This window comes from Sinohyriopsis cumingii, chromosome 2 (genome assembly GCF_028554795.1).
Source record: "Sinohyriopsis cumingii isolate HCF-2022 chromosome 2, ASM2855479v2, whole genome shotgun sequence".
NCBI classification, from domain to species: Eukaryota; Metazoa; Mollusca; class Bivalvia; order Unionida; family Unionidae; genus Sinohyriopsis; species Sinohyriopsis cumingii.
The window spans coordinates 58,282,682-58,301,943 of NC_142962.1; the positions used below are offsets into that span (position 1 = coordinate 58,282,682).

At 34.9% G+C, this 19,262-nt stretch overlaps 1 protein-coding gene across 1 annotated transcript in view; it reads left to right on the forward strand.

Annotated features, from left to right (window-relative positions):
• Window positions 1-19,262, forward strand: part of LOC149804946 (exportin-5-like) — a 119,081-nt gene that overhangs the window by 55,815 nt on the left and 44,004 nt on the right. Inside the window, exon 16 of the mRNA XM_089946115.1 lies at window positions 15,816-15,922. Within this exon, the coding sequence (XP_089802241.1) occupies window positions 15,816-15,922 (107 nt within the window). The remainder of the gene's footprint in view (window positions 1-15,815; window positions 15,923-19,262) is intronic.

Below are 19,262 nucleotides of genomic sequence, written 5' to 3' on the forward strand. Positions count from 1 at the left end.
ACCACGTCTATGATTATTGTTTGTCCCAAACAGAATTGTAGACAAGGCCCTCTCTGCTGCTATGTTATACTGAATAATCCTGGGAATCTTCATCTGAATCCTGGGAATCTTTATGTTCATTTGTTCTATGTTTCAAGTAAATTTCAAGTTCTGATGGTGGTTTTTCTATTTTTGGATTTATGTTTTTTCTTTTTCTGTAATATATCATCAAACTTCTGTATCGATCTCCACCGCAATTTTTGCAAATCTGATATAATCCTCATGCCGTTGTTTTCAACACAACTTCGTGGACCAGCATGTGGATTTTTCTTCATAAGATAATTATGTTTTTTGCAATATTCTCCATGACATTTTTTATCACATTTGTTAGTGGTTCCTTGACCCGGGCTTGTTTTCAGACAAATGAGTTTATCATCACGGGAACAAAATAATGTGAAATCAGCACCGCGGGAACAAATAATAACACACAGAAACATCATCATTACGAGAAGTCCATGTGGAAACAAAATAACGTTTAATTGGCGCTGGGGAAACAAATCACAAGGAAACAAAATAACGTTTAATTGGCGCTGGGGAAACAAATTACACGGAAACAAATTACATGGAAACAACCGGCGAGGAAGTAAAATAATCTCATATCGCGAGATCATCATCACGACATAGGGGAACTCTCATAAATATATAATATTATAATGAATATGAGACTTCCCCCATCACCAGAATCATGTATGTTAAATTCAATAATAAATACTCCTCCAATGATTCGTTCTTGTTCGGTGGAACTCCCATGAATATATAATATTAATAAATATGAGACTTCCCCCATCACCATAATCATGTATGCTAAATTCAATAACAAAAAAACAATTATTTTTGTCCCCTCGAGATCATCATCTCGCTGCAGAATCTTCCTTAATCCTAATAATAATATTGTTTCTGGAAGTTCCTGCAGTCATCATATGGGGCAGAATCACGATGATAAATACTCCTCCAACGATGGTATTGGTTTATTTGTTCTTGTGTTATATTCGACAATTAATAATTGATATCTTGGTCCGCCGCAATCTATACACAATGGAATTTTACCATGAACTCCACAAGAGCAACTAAAACATCTCTGAGGATCTCGTGAATTATTTGATTTTCTTGATACTTTTTTATGATCACCACAAAAATCACCACGACAATTTCTTCCACATAATTTAGTGGAACCCTGAAGAAGCCAGGTACATTTATTGACCATCTTATATTTAATATCTTTATTTAATTGGTGATTAAAAGAAAAATTAATTAGATATATGGATATTAAATCTAATGAGCGAAAAAAATTGTGATGTTATTTGTGACGTGACTAATACAACCAGTATATTTTCAAGCAGATCTTTAAAAGAAAAATATTTGTGTCTCAAGAACGACCCGACATTTACGCTAGACACGCTATTCGACAACATTACCAACAAAGACGCGCGTGTGTTATCTAGAAGAAGTTATTTCATGTTGTGCAATTATTATAATATTTTCTCCGCCTCAACGTTAGATGAATCTGTTTCAGTACAAACTAAAGAAGAAGCAATTCAGAGTCTTCAATCTGAATGTAAATCAACATATCATCTTCTTGGTGTGATTATTCAGCACTTTAAAAACTTTTATAATTTCTGTCCAACGAAGACTTTGAATCAGTCGCGGATAAGTTTTTAGGGCTATCATCCGTTACTGAAATTATACCGAAATTCAGATTGAGATATCCTGTATTAGTCATCGATTCGTTCTTCAAACAATACCGAGAACGCATAAATTACGGATATTTAATGGGAACCTCGAAAGATTCAGAAGAAAGACTCTCTCACGAAGAAATTATTGATTATTTTTCACAATTATGCAACTGCGACCGCGATAAAATATTTTTATTCACAACAACACACGGATATCATGTATTATGTAAATGTGAACCCGTATCGTTCGATGATCAGATAGAATTAATTAACAACGCTGGTAAGGATAATCCAACATGGAAGTTAGATAAACAGGCTGGACTACATAGCATAAAGTTATCCGGGACAAAATCGAATAAAATCAATTCCGTTTGTAAAAGATTAATATCAGGACAAATCACAACCGCGCGAGATTTATTGGTCTGTCCTACGTTAATACAACCGCGTGAAATAGAATATATCAAACCAGCGCATGTTGATCTTGGTGATTATGCCAATGAGATCTCCCAGCAGGATCTCGAGAAAATATTGATAGAGTTAACTGGAGAACCAGATCAATTAATTACCGTCACTTCGTCATCAAGAAACAGATTAACGGTACAACGACGACCAGGACACTATTGCAATATATGCCAACGACGTCATGGTTGGAATGAGATTAATGATCATCCTGAGGACAAATGTGACAATTGCTTGATATATGTCCACGCAGATAGCTTTGTTGTTACCTGCCCTCGTAGTAATGGAAAAATAATCATACAAAATAGTTACGATAAACAGATCCACGAGTACTTTGCAGGGGCAACTAATAACGTTGTTGATGATGTAGTTAAATCATTACCGGAGGACCAGAAAAATCCGGAATACGTTAAATATTTGATGTCGGCCAAATACAGGAAGAAAACTCACCCTGGAACATTTATCGATAAGACATCCGATTACAATTACACGAGTAAACCCTTACATGAGTCTGGACCGGGATGTAAAATCATCTGCGGCGACTACATGGATGGATCTTACTGTGGTATGGGAAAATCTATCGCGGCGATATCATCGATAAACGAAGACGACTCTGTGTTGCATTTGTCCTACCGAATCACCTTTACAGAGAAAGTTAAGGCCGATTACGGATTTGAATCTTACAGGGACATCACAGGTGATATTGTACTCGGTAAATCAAGAAAAGTAATAGTTCAGTGGGAGTCTTTGTTACGCGTAGAAGGAGTTCCTGATGTGATTATCGTTGATGAATTACACGGAATAATGCGTCAATGTTATTCAGGCTGCAACAAAAGTTTATTTGATAAATTTACTGGACTGATCGCGATGGCTCCTCGTGTAATCGTGGCCGATGCCGACGCGAACAACGAGGATTTGATTCTATTTTGCGATAAACTAAACCGTCCTGACATGAAATTCGTAATGAATAAATATAAACCTGATCATGGTAAGAAATTCATCGTGGAGAACGATCATAAAGATAATTATGTTAATCTTCTGAAACATTTATCAAGCGGAAAACGAGCTGTAATCTTTACACATAACAAACTGAACGGGTCGTATTCCGTTGAGCAACTCGCGAAACAATTACAACATCTAAAATATCGTGTCAAATACTATCACGCCGATACCAATGCGGCAGAACGAGCAAAGGATTTCTCAGACATAAATAACGCATTCAATGACGTTGATGTTGTAATATTCAACCACACCATCGAAGCAGGAGTCAGTATCGTCAATGATCGATTTAAGGTATTATTCGTGTGCTCATCCGAACTAGGATCAGTCGAAGCGACTAAACAGGCCATTCACAGATTTAGGTGCATTGATGAGATTCACTATTCATCAACATCTAAGGTCTATAAAAATCTACCCACGACCAGGGACGACATAATCACAACTATCATCAACAAGTAGAAGAATCTCACTGAGAAAGAAAAATCATTTAGAATGCCGACTCCAGGAGAACTAACCACGCCGTTCGGGTATGCGTTTATCAGCTACATCATCGAAGAAAATAACTCCAAGATGTACTTTACGCCACGACTAATCGAAACAATGAGAAATAGCAGTTACGAGATAGTACAAACTGAACCTGATGAATACAAACTATGGCTGACAAAAAAAAATATAAAAAAAGCTACACGCGATGAGATTAAGGCCGATCCCATCGTTGATGAGTTCCTTAAGATGTCAATCGGGACAAGAATAAAAAACGCTGCTGTTGGTGAAAATGACGTTACTATTAGCAATGACACCAGTGAAGATAACAATGACGCCGGTGAGGATAATAATGATACCGGTAGTAATAATAATAATGACGCCAGTAGTATTGGCGATGATGATTTACCGAAATATTATCGTTACCAAGCAAATGATAATCTAGAACCATATGAAAAGAAATTAAAGTACATGAACTATTTGTTCCAGCGCAATTGTTCCAAACTAAGCGAAGATGAAATAGAATACCTCCACAAGAAATCCACCCAGATGAAACGAGCACAACAGGTAATTGTGAATAATGTTAACAACGGTGACATCACAGAAACATTTAGATCAGACAAATTGGCCCCGCGAGAAAAATTAACAATAATCCACGACGTCCTTGAAATGTTTTCGTTGCCTGATATTGTTCCTGACAATTTATCGATTACGTCTGTGATGGTACATCGAGGAAAACTTATATCAGACATGGAGGCCACGATGGCCAATCCAACTCGCATGGAAAAGTATAATAATTTTATCAGACATTTCTCAACAATCTTTCCTGAGGCCCATAATAAATCAAGAACAAAAACATCAAAATTAACAACAAAAAATATCATCGAGAAAATTAAGATGATATATAAGGGATTCGCCGCGGAAATGAAATCGGATGACAGTAAAAACACCAATCGAGGTGATTATACAATATATTATCCTAGTTGGCCTGAATCAGATTTTATTAACAATGATACATGGAGAAACACGCTAAGCCCCGAAGAAGGTTATTTTGGTGGTAATGATATCAAGATCGCTGATGATCATACCAGATGGTTAAAATATCACATTTAGATCATAAACAGATGGTTCAGCAGATATGAAGAACAAAATCAATAACATGATGATTGAGGAAAGTGACACAAACAATATATTTATTAGGAATGTGTCACTTTCCTCGCACATAAGATAATGTGAGATAAATTTAATATCCTAATGATAATCCAAGGGCCTTTATTCGCCGATCATTGGGGAGATTCATTTCTGGATCAAAGAACATCTAAAATTGTATGGAGCATTAATGGATGATTCAAGTTATTTGATCCTCAAGGATGAGTTAAACACAAAAAAAACCATTAATTTTTCTCACCATATGTTAGCCATAAATATACTTGACATCCTGATTGATAACGTTATACATTTGGACTTTATCAACAGAGAAAGTACACAACCACTGACTTGCTGGAAGATTCAAACATATACTGAAGCAGCATCAGACCTCAACGAAAGAAGATATTCGTCGATATGTATCGTGAAGAACAAACCTGCTGCTGGATCTATGGTGCATATCACATCATGGTGTTGGATTTTCAGACCACTGAACCAAGGTGAACTAGCATGAAGATGTCTACATGAATCGCATCAGAAAAATAATTATTTTTTTCTCACACTGAACACCATAAATATTCAAGAAATGTGGGACTTCAATCACAATTAAACATCTTTGATGATGTCATCGGACCTTTGACCCAGAAATGACCTTTTCACGGTCATGGTTGAACTCCCATAAATATTAATAATATGAGACTTCAACCATCAAATATCAGAATGACCTTTAACCTGTCAAATTTGAAACAAATAACAAATAGCGATGATCTACGTATATTATTATGGTGCTGTGATGAAATATCTGAACTATTTCAGTGCGATGATTGATCTGGATTTAACAATCGATGACATTCTTGGTAAAACACCCAATATTATTATAATTAAGTCGATCCGCGAATCAGACATTGTGTGATTTAACATTATTATGTGATTCAACGGCTGATCTGGCATTGCGTGATTCATACTTCACTGAAACATTATCATGTGATTCAACATTATTATGTGATTCAACGGCCGATTCAACATTATCATGTGATTCATACTTCACTGAAACATTATCATGTGATTCATACTTCACTGAGTATCATGTGATTCAACGGCCGATCTGACATTGTGTGATTCAACATTATTATGTGATTCAACATTATCATGTGATTCATACTTTACTCTGTGATTCAACGGCCGATATCCTGACTGTGGAAAAGTGCACAAATCATATATATATAGAAAATGTACACTTTTCCACACTCACATGATAATCGAAATATCTATCAAAGGGCCTTTTTTCGCCTCACATTTTGACAAACTGTGGATTTGACAGATCTGTTGGATGTTAGTGTCATTTAGTGAAATTAAATTTATACAATATGCCATTTAGGAAAAGGATAGTTGATACATCTGATGATCGATTTATTAAAAACAAACCTATTACTTCTAAAATATCTTATAGAGTATTACCAGGTGGTATTACTGCATTATGTATTTCCAATCGACGTTGTGCTGGTTTTTCACAAAAATCTACAGACGGCCGCTAAACCGTAATGAGCTAGCACGAATACGTCTCAAGGATAAATATCGCGCGAGAAAACAATCTTCACCTGTAGACGCCGGGAACAATTAGTTTAGGTTTGACATAATCAAATCGACCTAAAATTTTATCAATGACGATGTCATTGTGGATTTTATCGACACACGGTGAGATCTTTCTGAAATTAAATTCATTTAAGCGCGTATTATACTCGTGGGCCATTTTATCTAATTGTTTCTGCTGCTCAGCTATGTTGTTCATCTTCGCGATGATCTCGCTGCTGTACTCGTTTAACGATTTATTCATGTTGTCGTTGACTCTGTTATTTATTTTTATGATAACTTGTTGTAGGGTTTTATTAACCTTGAGAATTTTGTTACATTGGTCCTTTGTTTCACTTAAATCTTTTTTTAGTTGATTATTCTCCTTGGTCAGATTATCCAATGAAGTTTGGGTTGATTTTAGTTTATTTTTGTATTTTAAGATTTTCGATTCGGATTTGTTACTTGATTCAGTCTTGTTACTCGATTCAATACTGTTCGATGCGGTTTTGTTGATTAATCTGACCGATGTGGCCCTGTCATCAGTCTTGTTGATTAATATGACATTACTGTTACTTGATTCAATACTATTCGATGTGGCTTTGTTGATTAATCTGATATTACTGTTACTTGATTCGGATTTGTTACTCAATTCAGTCTTGTTGATTAATCTGACCGACGTGGCACTGTCATCAGATTTGTTACTCAATTCAGTCTTGCTGATTAATCTGATATTATTGTTGTTTGATTCGGATTTGTTACTCGATTCAGCATTGTCAGATTTATTCGATTTGGTCTTGTTGATTAATCTGACATTATTGTTGTTCGACGCGGTCCTGTCATCAGATTTATTCGATTCAGCACTGTCAGATTTATTTGATGCGGCTTTGTTGATTAATCTATCATTATTGTTGTTCGATGTGGATTTGTTACTCGATTTGGTTTTGTTGTTTAATCTGACATTGTTGCTCGATTTAATATTATTTTGTTTATTTTTATTCCATATCTCATATAGCCGCGTATAGCCTATTTTATACTTATCAGCTATGTCCTTGGCCGTCATTTTACCTCTCAACAGCTTTATTTCGCTTTCTTGTTGTTTAGTTAATGTTGTCTTCTGCGGCATAATTATTTAATTTTTTCACAAAATAGTAAAAATGCAAAAATATATCACAACTTTTTATTATTACCAGATACACTACAATAACATTACAGCAATAACAATTACTTGGCAACAATAATGTCAGATTAAACAACAAAACCAAATCGAGTAACAAATCCGCATCGAACAGTAATAATGATAGATTAATCAACAAAGCCGCATCAAATAAATCTGACAGTGCTGAATCGAATAAATCTGATGACAGGACCGCATCGAACAACAATAATGTCAGATTAATCAACAAGACCAAATCGAATAAATCTGACAATGCTGAATCGAGTAACAACTCCGAATCAAACAACAATAATATCAGATTAGTCAGCAAGACTGAATTGAGTAACAAATCTGATGACAGTGCCACATCGGTCAGATTAATCAACAAGACTGAATTGAGTAACAAATCCGAATCAAGTAACAGTAATATCAGATTAATCAACAAAGCCACATCGAATAGTATTGAATCAAGTAACAGTAATGTCATATTAATCAACAAGACTGATGACAGGGCCACATCGGTCAGATTAATCAACAAAACCGCATCGAACAGTATTGAATCGAGTAACAAGACTGAATCAAGTAACAAATCCGAATCGAAAATCTTAAAATACAAAAATAAACTAAAATCAACCCAAACTTCATTGGATAATCTGACCAAGGAGAATAATCAACTAAAAAAAGATTTAAGTGAAACAAAGGACCAATGTAACAAAATTCTCGAGGATAATAAAACCCTACAACAAGTTATCATAAAAATAAATAACAGAGTCAATGACAACATGAATAAATCGTTAAATGAGTACAGCAGCGAGATCATTGCGAAGATGAACAACATAGCTGAGCAGCAGAAACAATTAGATAAAATGGCCCACGAGTATAATACGCGCTTAAATGAATTTAATTTCAGAAAGATCTCACTGTGTGTCGATAAAATCCATAATGACATCGTCATTGATAAAAATTTTAGGTCGATTTGATTATGTCAAACCTAAACTAATTGTTCCCGGCGTCTACAGGTGAAGATTGTTTTCTCGCGCGATATTTATCCTTGAGACGTATTCGTGCTAGCTCATTACGGTTTAGCGGCCGTCTGTAGAATTTTGTGAAAAACCAGCACAACGTCGATTGGAAATACATAATGCAGTAATACCACCTGGTAATACTCTATAAGATATTTTAGAAGTAATAGGTTTGTTTTTAATAAATCGATCATCAGATGTATCAACTATCCTTTTCCTAAATGGCATATTGTATAAATTTAATTTCACTAAATGACACTAACATCCAACAGATCTGTCAAATCCACAGTTTGTCAAAATGTGAGGCGAAAAAAGGCCCTTTGGTAGATATTTCGATTATCATGTGAGTGTGGAAAAGTGTACATTTTCTATATATATATGATTTGTGCACTTTTCCACAGTCAGGATATCGGCCGTTGAATCACAGAGTAAAGTATGAATCACATGATAATGTTGAATCACATAATAATGTTGAATCACACAATGTCAGATCGGCCGTTGAATCACATGATACTCAGTGAAGTATGAATCACATGATAATGTTTCAGTGAAGTATGAATCACATGATAATGTTGAATCGGCCGTTGAATCACATAATAATGTTGAATCACATGATAATGTTTCAGTGAAGTATGAATCACGCAATGCCAGATCAGCCGTTGAATCACATAATAATGTTAAATCACACAATGTCTGATTCGCGGATCGACTTAATTATAATAATATTGGGTGTTTTACCAAGAATGTCATCGATTGTTAAATCCAGATCAATCATCGCACTGAAATAGTTCGGATATTTCATCACAGCACCATAATAATATACGTAGATCATCGCTATTTGTTATTTGTTTCAAATTTGACAGGTTAAAGGTCATTCTGATATTTGATGGTTGAAGTCTCATATTATTAATATTTATGGGAGTTCAACCATGACCGTGAAAAGGTCATTTCTGGGTCAAAGGTCCGATGACATCATCAAAGATGTTTAATTGTGATTGAAGTCCCACATTTCTTGAATATTTATGGAGTTCAGTGTGAAAAAAAAATAATAATTATTTTTCTGATGCGATTCATGTAGACATCTTCATGCTAGTTCATCTCAGTTCAGTGGTCTGAAAATCCAACACCATGATGTGATATGCACCATAGATCCAGCAGCAGGTTTGTTCTTCACGATACATATCGACGAATATCTTCTTTCGTTGAGGTCTGATGCTGCTTCAGTATATGTTTGAATCTTCCAGCAAGTCAGTGGTTGTGTACTTCCATGATGATGATTTCTCTGTTGATAAAGTCCGAATGTATAACGTTATCAATCAGGATGTCAAATATGTTTATGGCTAACATATGGTGAGAAAAATTAATGGGTTTTTTTTGTGTTTAACTCATCCTTGAGGATCAAATAACTTGAATCATCCATTAATGCTCCATACAATTTTAGATGTTTGATCCAGAAATGAATCTCCCCAATGATCGGCGAAAAAAGGCCCTTGGATTATCATTAGGATATTAAATTTATCTCACATTATCTTATGTGCGAGGAAAGTGACACATTCCTAATAAATATATTGTTTGTGTCACTTTCCTCAATCATCATGTTATTGATTTTGTTCTTCATATCTGCTGAACCATCTGTTTATGATCTAAATGTGATATTTTAACCATCTGGTATGATCATCAGCGATCTTGATATCATTACCACCAAAATAACCTTCTTCGGGGCTTAGCGTGTTTCTCCATGTATCATTGTTAATAAAATCTGATTCAGGCCAACTAGGATAATATATTGTATAATCACCTCGATTGGTGTTTTTACTGTCAACCGATTTCATTTCCGTGGCGAATCCCTTATATATCATCTTAATTTTCGCGATGATATTTTTTGTTGTTAATTTTGATGTTTTTGTTCTTGATTTATTATGGGCCTCAGGAAAGATTGTTGAGAAATGTCTGATAAAATTATTATACTTTTCCATGCGAGTTGGATTGGCCATCGCAGCCTCCATGTCTGATATAAGTTTTCCTCGATGTACCGTCACAGACATAAATTGTCAGGAACAATATCAGGCAACGAAAACATTTTAAGGACGTCGTGGATTATTGTTAATTTTTCTCGCGGGGCCAATTTGTCTGATCTAAATGTTTCTGTGATGTCACCGTTGTTAAAATTATTCACAATTACCTGTTGTGCTCGTTTCATCTGGGTGGATTTCTTGTGGAGGTATTCTATTTCATCTTCGCTTAGTTTGGAACAATTGCGCTAAAACAAATAGTTCATGTACTTTAATTTCTTTTCATATGGTTCTAGATTATCATTTGCTCGGTAACGATAATATTTCGGTAAATCATCATCGCCAATACTACTGGCATCATTATTATTATTACTACCGGTATCATTATTATCCTCACCGGCGTCATTGTTATCTTCACTGGTGTCATTGCTAATAGTAACGTCATTTTCACCAACAGCAGCGTTTTTTATTCTTGTCCCGATTGACATCTTAAGGAACTCATCAACGATGGGATCGGCCTTAATCTCATCGCGTGTAGCTTTTTTCATATTTTTTTTTGTCAGCCATAGTTTGTATTCATCAGGTTCAGTTTGTACTATCTCATAACTGCTATTTCTCATTGTTTCGATTAGTCGCGGCGTAAAGTACATCTTGGAGTTATTTTCTTCGATGATGTAGCTGATAAACGCATACCCGAACGGCGTGGTTAGTTCTCCTGGAGTCGGCATTCTAAATGATTTTTCTTTCTCAGTGAGATTCTTCTCCTTGTTGATGATAGTTGTGATTATGTCGTCCCTGGTCGTGGGTAGATTTTTATAGACCTTAGATGTTGATGAATAGTGAATCTCATCAATGCACCTAAATCTGTGAATGGCCTGTTTAGTCGCTTCGACTGATCCTAGTTCGGATGAGAACACGAATAATACCTTAAATCGATTATTGACGATACTGACTCCTGCTTCGATGGTGTGGTTGAATATTACAACATCAATGTCATTGAATGCGTTATTTATGTCTGAGAAATCTTTTGCTCGTTCTGCCGCGTTGGTATCGGCGTGATAGTATTTGTCACACGATAGTTTAGATGTTGTAATTGTTTCGCGAGTTGCTCAACGAAATACGACCCGTTCAGTTTGTTATGTGTAAAGATTACAGCTCGTTTTCTGCTTGATAAATGTTTCAGAAGATTAACATAATTATCTTTATGATCGTTCTCCACGATGAATTTCTTACCATGATCAGGTTTATATTTATTCATTACGAATTTCATGTCAGGACGGTTTAATTTATCGCAAAATAGAATCAAATCCTCGTTGTTCACGTTGGCATTGGCCACGATTACACGAGGAGCCATCGCAATTAGTCCAGCAAATTTATCGAATAAACTTTTGTTGCAGCCTGAATAACATTGACGCATTATTCCGTGTAATTCATCAACGATAATCATGTCAGGAACTCCTTCTACGCGTAACAAAGACTCCCACTGAACTATTACTTTTCTTGATTTATCGAGTACAATATCACCTGTGATGTCCCTGTAAGATTCAAATCCGTAATCGACCTTAACTTTCTCTGTAAAGGTGATTCGGTAGGACAAATGCAACACAGAGTCGTCTTCGTTTATCGATGATATCACCGCGATAGATTTTCCCATACCACAATAAGATCCATGCATGTAGTCGCTGCAGATGATTTTACATCCCGGTCCAGACTCATGTAAGGGTTTACTCGTGTAATTGTAATCGGGTGTCTTATCGATAAATGTTCCAGGGTGAGTTTTCTTCCTGTATTTGGCCGACATCAAATATTTAACGTATTCCGGATTTTTCTGGTCCTCCGGTAATGATTTAGCTACATCATCAACAACGTTATTGGTTGCCCCTGCAAAGTACTCATGGATCTGTTTATTGTAACTATTTTGTATGATTATTTTTCCATTACTATGAGGGCAGGTAACAACAAAGCTATCTGCGTGGACATATATCAAGCAATTGTCACATTTGTCCTCAGGATGATCATTAATCTCATTCCAACCAAGACGTCGTTGGCATATATTGCAATAGTGTCCTGGTCGTCATTGTACCGTTAATCTGTTTCTTGATGACGCAGTGACGGTAATTAATTGATCTGGTTCTCCAGTTAACTCGATCGATATTTTCTCGAGATCCTGCTGGGAGATCTCATTGGCATAATCACCAAGATCAACATGCGCTGGTTTGATATATTCTATTTCACGCGGTTGTATTAACGTAGGACAGACCAATAAATCTCGCGCGGTTGTGATTTGTCCTGATATTAATCTTTTACAAACGGAATTGATTTTATTCGATTTTGTCCCGGATAACTTTATGCTATGTAGTCCAGCCTGTTTATCTAACTTCCATGTTGGATTATCCTTACCAGCGTTGTTAATTAATTCTATCTGATCATCGAACGATATGGGTTCACATTTACATAATACATGATATCCGTGTGTTGTTGTGAATAAAAATATTTTATCGCGGTCGCAGTTGCATAATTGTGAAAAATAATCAATAATTTCTTCGTGAGAGAGTCTTTCTTCTGAATCTTTCGAGGTTCCCATTAAATCTCCGTAATTGATGCATTCTCGGTATTGTTTGAAGAACGAATCGATGTCGAATACAGGATATCTCAATCTGAATTTCGGTATAATTTCAGTAACGGATGATAGCCCTAAAAACTTATCCGCGACTGATTCAAAGTCTTTGTTGGACAGAAATTATAAAAGTTTTTAAAGTGCTGAATAATCACACCAGGAAGATGATATGTTGATTTACATTCAGATTGAAGACTCTGAATTGCTTCTTCTTTAGTTTGTACTGAAACAGATTCATCTAACGTTGAGGCGGAGAAAATATTATAATAATTGCACAACATGAAATAACTTCTTCTAGATAACACACGCGCGTCTTTGTTGGTAATGTTGTCGAATAGCGTGTCTAGCGTAAATGTCGGGTCGTTCTTGAGACACAAATATTTTTCTTTTAAAGATCTGCTTGAAAATATACTGGTTGTATTAGTCACGTCACAAATAACATCACAATTTTTTTCGCTCATTAGATTTAATATCCATATATCTAATTAATTTTTCTTTTAATCACCAATTAAATAAAGATATTAAATATAAGATGGTCAATAAATGTACCTGGCTTCTTCAGGGTTCCACTAAATTATGTGGAAGAAATTGTCGTGGTGATTTTTGTGGTGATCATAAAAAAGTATCAAGAAAATCAAATAATTCACGAGGTCCTCAGTGATGTATTAGTTGCTCTTGTGGAGTTCGTGGTAAAATTCCATTGTGTATAGATTGCGGCGGAACAAGATATCAATTAATTGTCGAATATAACACAAGAACAAATAAACCAATACCATCGTTGGAGGAGTATTTATCATCGTGATTCTGCCCCATATGATGACTGCAGAAACTTCCAGAAACAATATTATTATTAGGATTAAGGAAGATTCTGCAGCGAGATGATGATCTCGAGGGGACAAAAATAATTGTTTTTTTGTTATTGAATTTAACATACATGATTATGGTGATGGGGGAAGTCTCATATTTATTAATATTATATTCATGGGCGTTATGCCGAACAAGAACGAATCATTGGAGGAGTATTTATTATTGAATTTAATTTTATTTGGCATTGGTATTTGTATTGAAATTGGCATTGGCATTGGCATTGGTATAGGCATTGATATTGGTATCAGCATTGGCATTGTTATTTGTATTGGTATTGGCATTGGTATTGCCATTGGTATTTGTATTGATATTGGCATTGGTATTGGCATTGGTATAGGCATTGGTATTGCCAATGATATTGGTATTTGTATTGATATTGACATTGGTATAGTCATTGGTATTGGCATTGGTTCAGGCATTGGTATTGCCATTGATATTTGGCATTGGTATTTGTGTTGATATTGGTATTGGGATTGGTATAGGCATCGGTATTGCCATTGGTATAGGCATTGGTATTGGCATTGGTATAGGCATTGATATTGGTATCAGCATTGGCATTGTTATTTGTATTGGTATTGGCATTGGTATTGCCATTGGTATTTGTATTGATATTGGCATTGGTATTGGCATTGGTATAGGCATTGTATTGCCAATGATATTGGTATTTGTATTGATATTGACATTGGTATAGTCATTGGTATTGGCATTGGTTCAGGCATTGGTATTGCCATTGATATTTGGCATTGGTATTTGTGTTGATATTGGTATTGGGATTGCTATAAGCATCGGTATTGCCATTGGTATAGGCATTGGTATTGGCATTGGTATAGGTATTGATATTGGTATCAGCATTGGCATTGTTATTTGTATTGGTAATGGCATTGAAATTGGCATTGGTGTCAACATTGGCATTGGTATTGATATCAGCATTGGCATTGAAATTGGAATTGGCATTAGCGTTGATACATAATGCCAGGTTGGAGTAAGGTCATCATACCTTAGATACTTAACGCTACTGTGGCAGGAGTGAGGTCATCCTAGTTCAGGTACCTCATGTTAGGGATAGGGCAGAGTAAGGTCATCCTAGTTCAGGTACCTCATGTTAGGGATAGGGCAGAGTAAGATCATCATAGCTCAGGTCCCTAATGTTAGGGCAGGAATAAAGTCATCATAACTTGGGTCCCTAATGCTAGGGCAGTATTAAGGTCATCATAGCTCAGACACATAATGCTAGGGCAGGCAGTGGGTCATCATAGCTCAGGTCCCTGATGTTAGAGCTTTTTAATACTCCTGAATCTATAATTCTGATCCAGTTTTGGTCTAAATTGGAATTTAGGCTTACATAAAGATCTTGGGCAGTTTCGAAAGTAAGCATTATCATTACATATTAATAAGGTGAATCTTGAATCTGATTGGCTGAGGTTGTTATCACTCTTAAAGGCATATTTTTGATCTGTTGGGTTTATTATTATTAAGAACATGGATGACTTGATTACAATAAAAAGACTGTACTTATTAAATACCTTTTGAACACATTTTTGTCAATAAAATTAGCAAAATTAATTCAGTTAAGAGCAACTTACTGTACTTATTTATGACTTAATCTTTAGAATTTTTATCAGAATATTTTAAAACATATAAACTTTATGGGGTGTGTGTTTTTACATTACATTAGCATGCTTACTGAAAATGTCAGCTGTTAAGTTACATCAGCCAGGTGAGCCATATCAGTCATACTTGGGTCTCTTGGAATGAACTATCTTATCATTTTAGCCTGTTTTTGATGAGTTGTACAAGACAATCCAGACCATCAGCAGTGACCCAGAACAGCTTTCTCAGATGGAGAAGTGCATACTTGTGGAGGCTCTCATCCTCATCAGGTAAATTGGAGGCTTGCATTCAAATTTATTCAATCAGTAACTTTATCAAATATGTTTTTATCAATCAAGACTTAATAGATACTTAAGATGTGGGTTTTGCTTGTCTTGGTCTTGTTAACAATTTGTTAAGGTTTTTTTTAAAGTTTCATTTGCATATATTTCCTTAACCCCTCTTGATACTTGGCATGATCATCATTCAGCTAAGACAGTTCATTCTGTGACATGCTCACTTGCCCCATTTTTCTTGGGGTCAAGGTTACAGTTATAGAAAATAATGCATTACGGTTTGTGTTAAAGTTGTTTCATTTGCTAATAATTTCCTAAACACAGTTATACATTCTTATCATGCTTGTCATAGATCATTAGGAAGATAAGACAATATTTCATCATTAGGAAGATAAGACAATATTTAACCCATTAATCTTGGAGTCAGGGTCACATAAAAGTGATATAAAATAAATACGTGGTATGTTTTTGAATTTTTTCTTCTTCTTTATATTTCTTAAACTGCATAATGGATTTTCTTCAAACATGGAATGAATTATTACGAAGATAAAACAATTTATTCAGTCTCATGCTTGCTTGCCTATTTGATCTTGGAGTCAAGGTCTTAAGTAAGTTTGTGTTAAGGTTTTGGTTAAAGTTTTTTAATGTGTTTATATTTAATAAATCCCCCAGATTAAAATTCTGATGTGGAGCATATAATGTTACGATGTCCTTATGTTTGTCTGTCTGCTAAAAATTTCATTGAGTTGTACACCAGTTGCATTATAGTTGTGGTTCAGATTTTTCGTTTTGCATGTATTTCTCAACCATTGATGAATTTTCTTCATTCTTTGCATGAATTGTTATGAAGATTAGACAGTTCATTCTGCAACATGCTTTCTTAACATGTATACCTTAGGGTTAAGGTCATGTTTTACAGTAATACTTTAATCTTGGACACATCATACATGTCCATACCTTGTTTTATGTGTTTCCCACAACTTTTATTACATTCTTTGGGGCCCTGAGTGGCCGAGTGGTCTAAAGTGCTTACCGTTCCAGATCACTGTCATCTCACCTCTGTCTGCGTGGGTTCGAGTCCAAGGCTCAGCTAGCATGGTATGTGGGAAAGCCTGTCAGTAGCTTGTCGTGGGTCGGTGGTTCTTCCCTGGGTTTGCCAGGGTTCTTCCTCCACCAGTTATACTAGCCGCCATGTGTAGCCTATCTTGTGCTGAAAAATGGCATTAAACCCTAGAACAACAAAAATTACATTCTTTGGATGACTGCTGAGGTAGGGTGATCTATGAGGTTAAGCAAACTAAACAGAAGAGAAACCCACCTTTGATTGGCAGCCACTCAGCTTTGCACATGTAGGAACTGTTTTGAACAGAGGATCAAAGAAATACAGACCAGTTGAGCAACTGTTAATTAACTACTTTTTTGGGATACCAATATTATTATAATTTCTTCATTTTTATCATGGTTGCTACAAGCAACAGATTTCAAGACAGAGTGAACAATGATCCTTTTGTTAAAAGAACAGAATACTTTCCCCAATCTTTGTATTTATATAACAATAAAAATATCAGTTTTTGTAAACAATGATGATTCATATCCACAAAAAATACAGAAATTCACATACCTCTTTAATCTTGGAGGTATCTTCCCATGTTAAACTTCAAGGTTCAAAATTTTGTTTAGGTACCAGCATGAATCATTATGTGTATCAAGGTTCCTATTCATCTTAAAGCAACTTTTAACACATGGACTTATTTTTCTGTGTCTTTGTTTATGCTCTAAGTTTCAAAATCTTGATTTCCTCATGAAGGACACCCCCCACTTCTTTTCATGAGAACTGAATAAAGATAACATTGAAGCATCATCCGCTGTCCTTGATTTATGCACCTGGATTATCACCTGGTTTTCCACCTGCTTGTTTTGAGATCCTGATGTCAGCAGCAGTATCACATACATTCATTGACAGTGACAGTAACTGCTGATGAAGAAATGTTTTCCCAAATGATATTTTAATATGTACTATGATTCAAATCAAAGAAAACTGAAAATATCAAAGTTAACAAATGCCATATAGGCCTCAAGTTTGTGGCCTTTTAGTATTTGTAAGCCGTTCAAGCTAGTACCATCACTCACAAATTGGTTTTCTTTACCTTTTTATTATTTGGAAATATGTCAGAGATTTCTGAGATGGTAAAAGCAATGTAAAGATACGATTATTAGAATGTTTACTTCTATCATGTTAGAAAAAATAAATCCAATGGAAAACTATACAGTATCTTGTGCTTCAAAAGATTATTGTAATATAGGGGAGATAATAGTCTTTGTTGTAAAATAGCTTGAAAAAAAATCTTTTACAAATTCAGCATATATTTAAATATAATTTGAAGTAAAAGTAATCAGATATATTACAGATACAAATAATATTAGAAAGATACCATGAACAATTGATTTCTACATCTTGGCCATATTCAGATCTTATTTCATGTGGCCATCATTTAAGAGGCACAGCCATGGTTGAACTTCCAGAAAGAGTCAAAATTTTTACATGATTGGAGAAAGGATAGAGTGCAAAGGATTTAGAAAGTTTTTAAACATTTTCAAAGAGGAATAATTAATTAAATATAGTTGAACACTTTAATATTTTAATAGTTTTTTGCAATATTATAACAAAAATCATTAAAATTTACATTTCAGGCCATGTCAGGTCAAGGATAGTGCTGTTTATTTTGATCACAAGTTTCAGGATAAATTTCATCCATGGCACCAGATTTTGTGATAACAGACTTATGAGATATACACTTGAACTTGTGTGCATAAATTTACAGCATTTACAATGCAACATACATACTGTAATATTCATCCTAGAAAAGCCCTAACTAATAGCTTTGATTTACTAGAGATGGAAGCCATCAATGCATCATAAATATCAGCACTTTAAAAAAATATGTTCACTATATCATATGTTTTATTGTCGAAAACAGAGAATAGTATCCGGATAATTGAATTAACATCATGAAATTCTGAGCTTTTCATAAGAAGTCATATTTTATTACTTTTTCTTTCCAAACGACATTCTTAGTACACTGTAAATAACAATATTTTATGAAATTTTGTTCAATGAAAATGTAACTAACATCTGCTGGAGGAAGAGCTTTAATAAATAAGAAGCAATTAAATAAGTTTGTTTAGTGAAATTTGTGTTTTAGTTCTATCTTTAAATTTGGTTTAATCATCATAAATGCAGTGTGTTTTCTTGTATTTAAATGTAAAATATGTAAATCTACTAGACTGCTATGTGTCCAAGCATTTCTGTGAGAGTGCTCTGTCTTTCCTATGG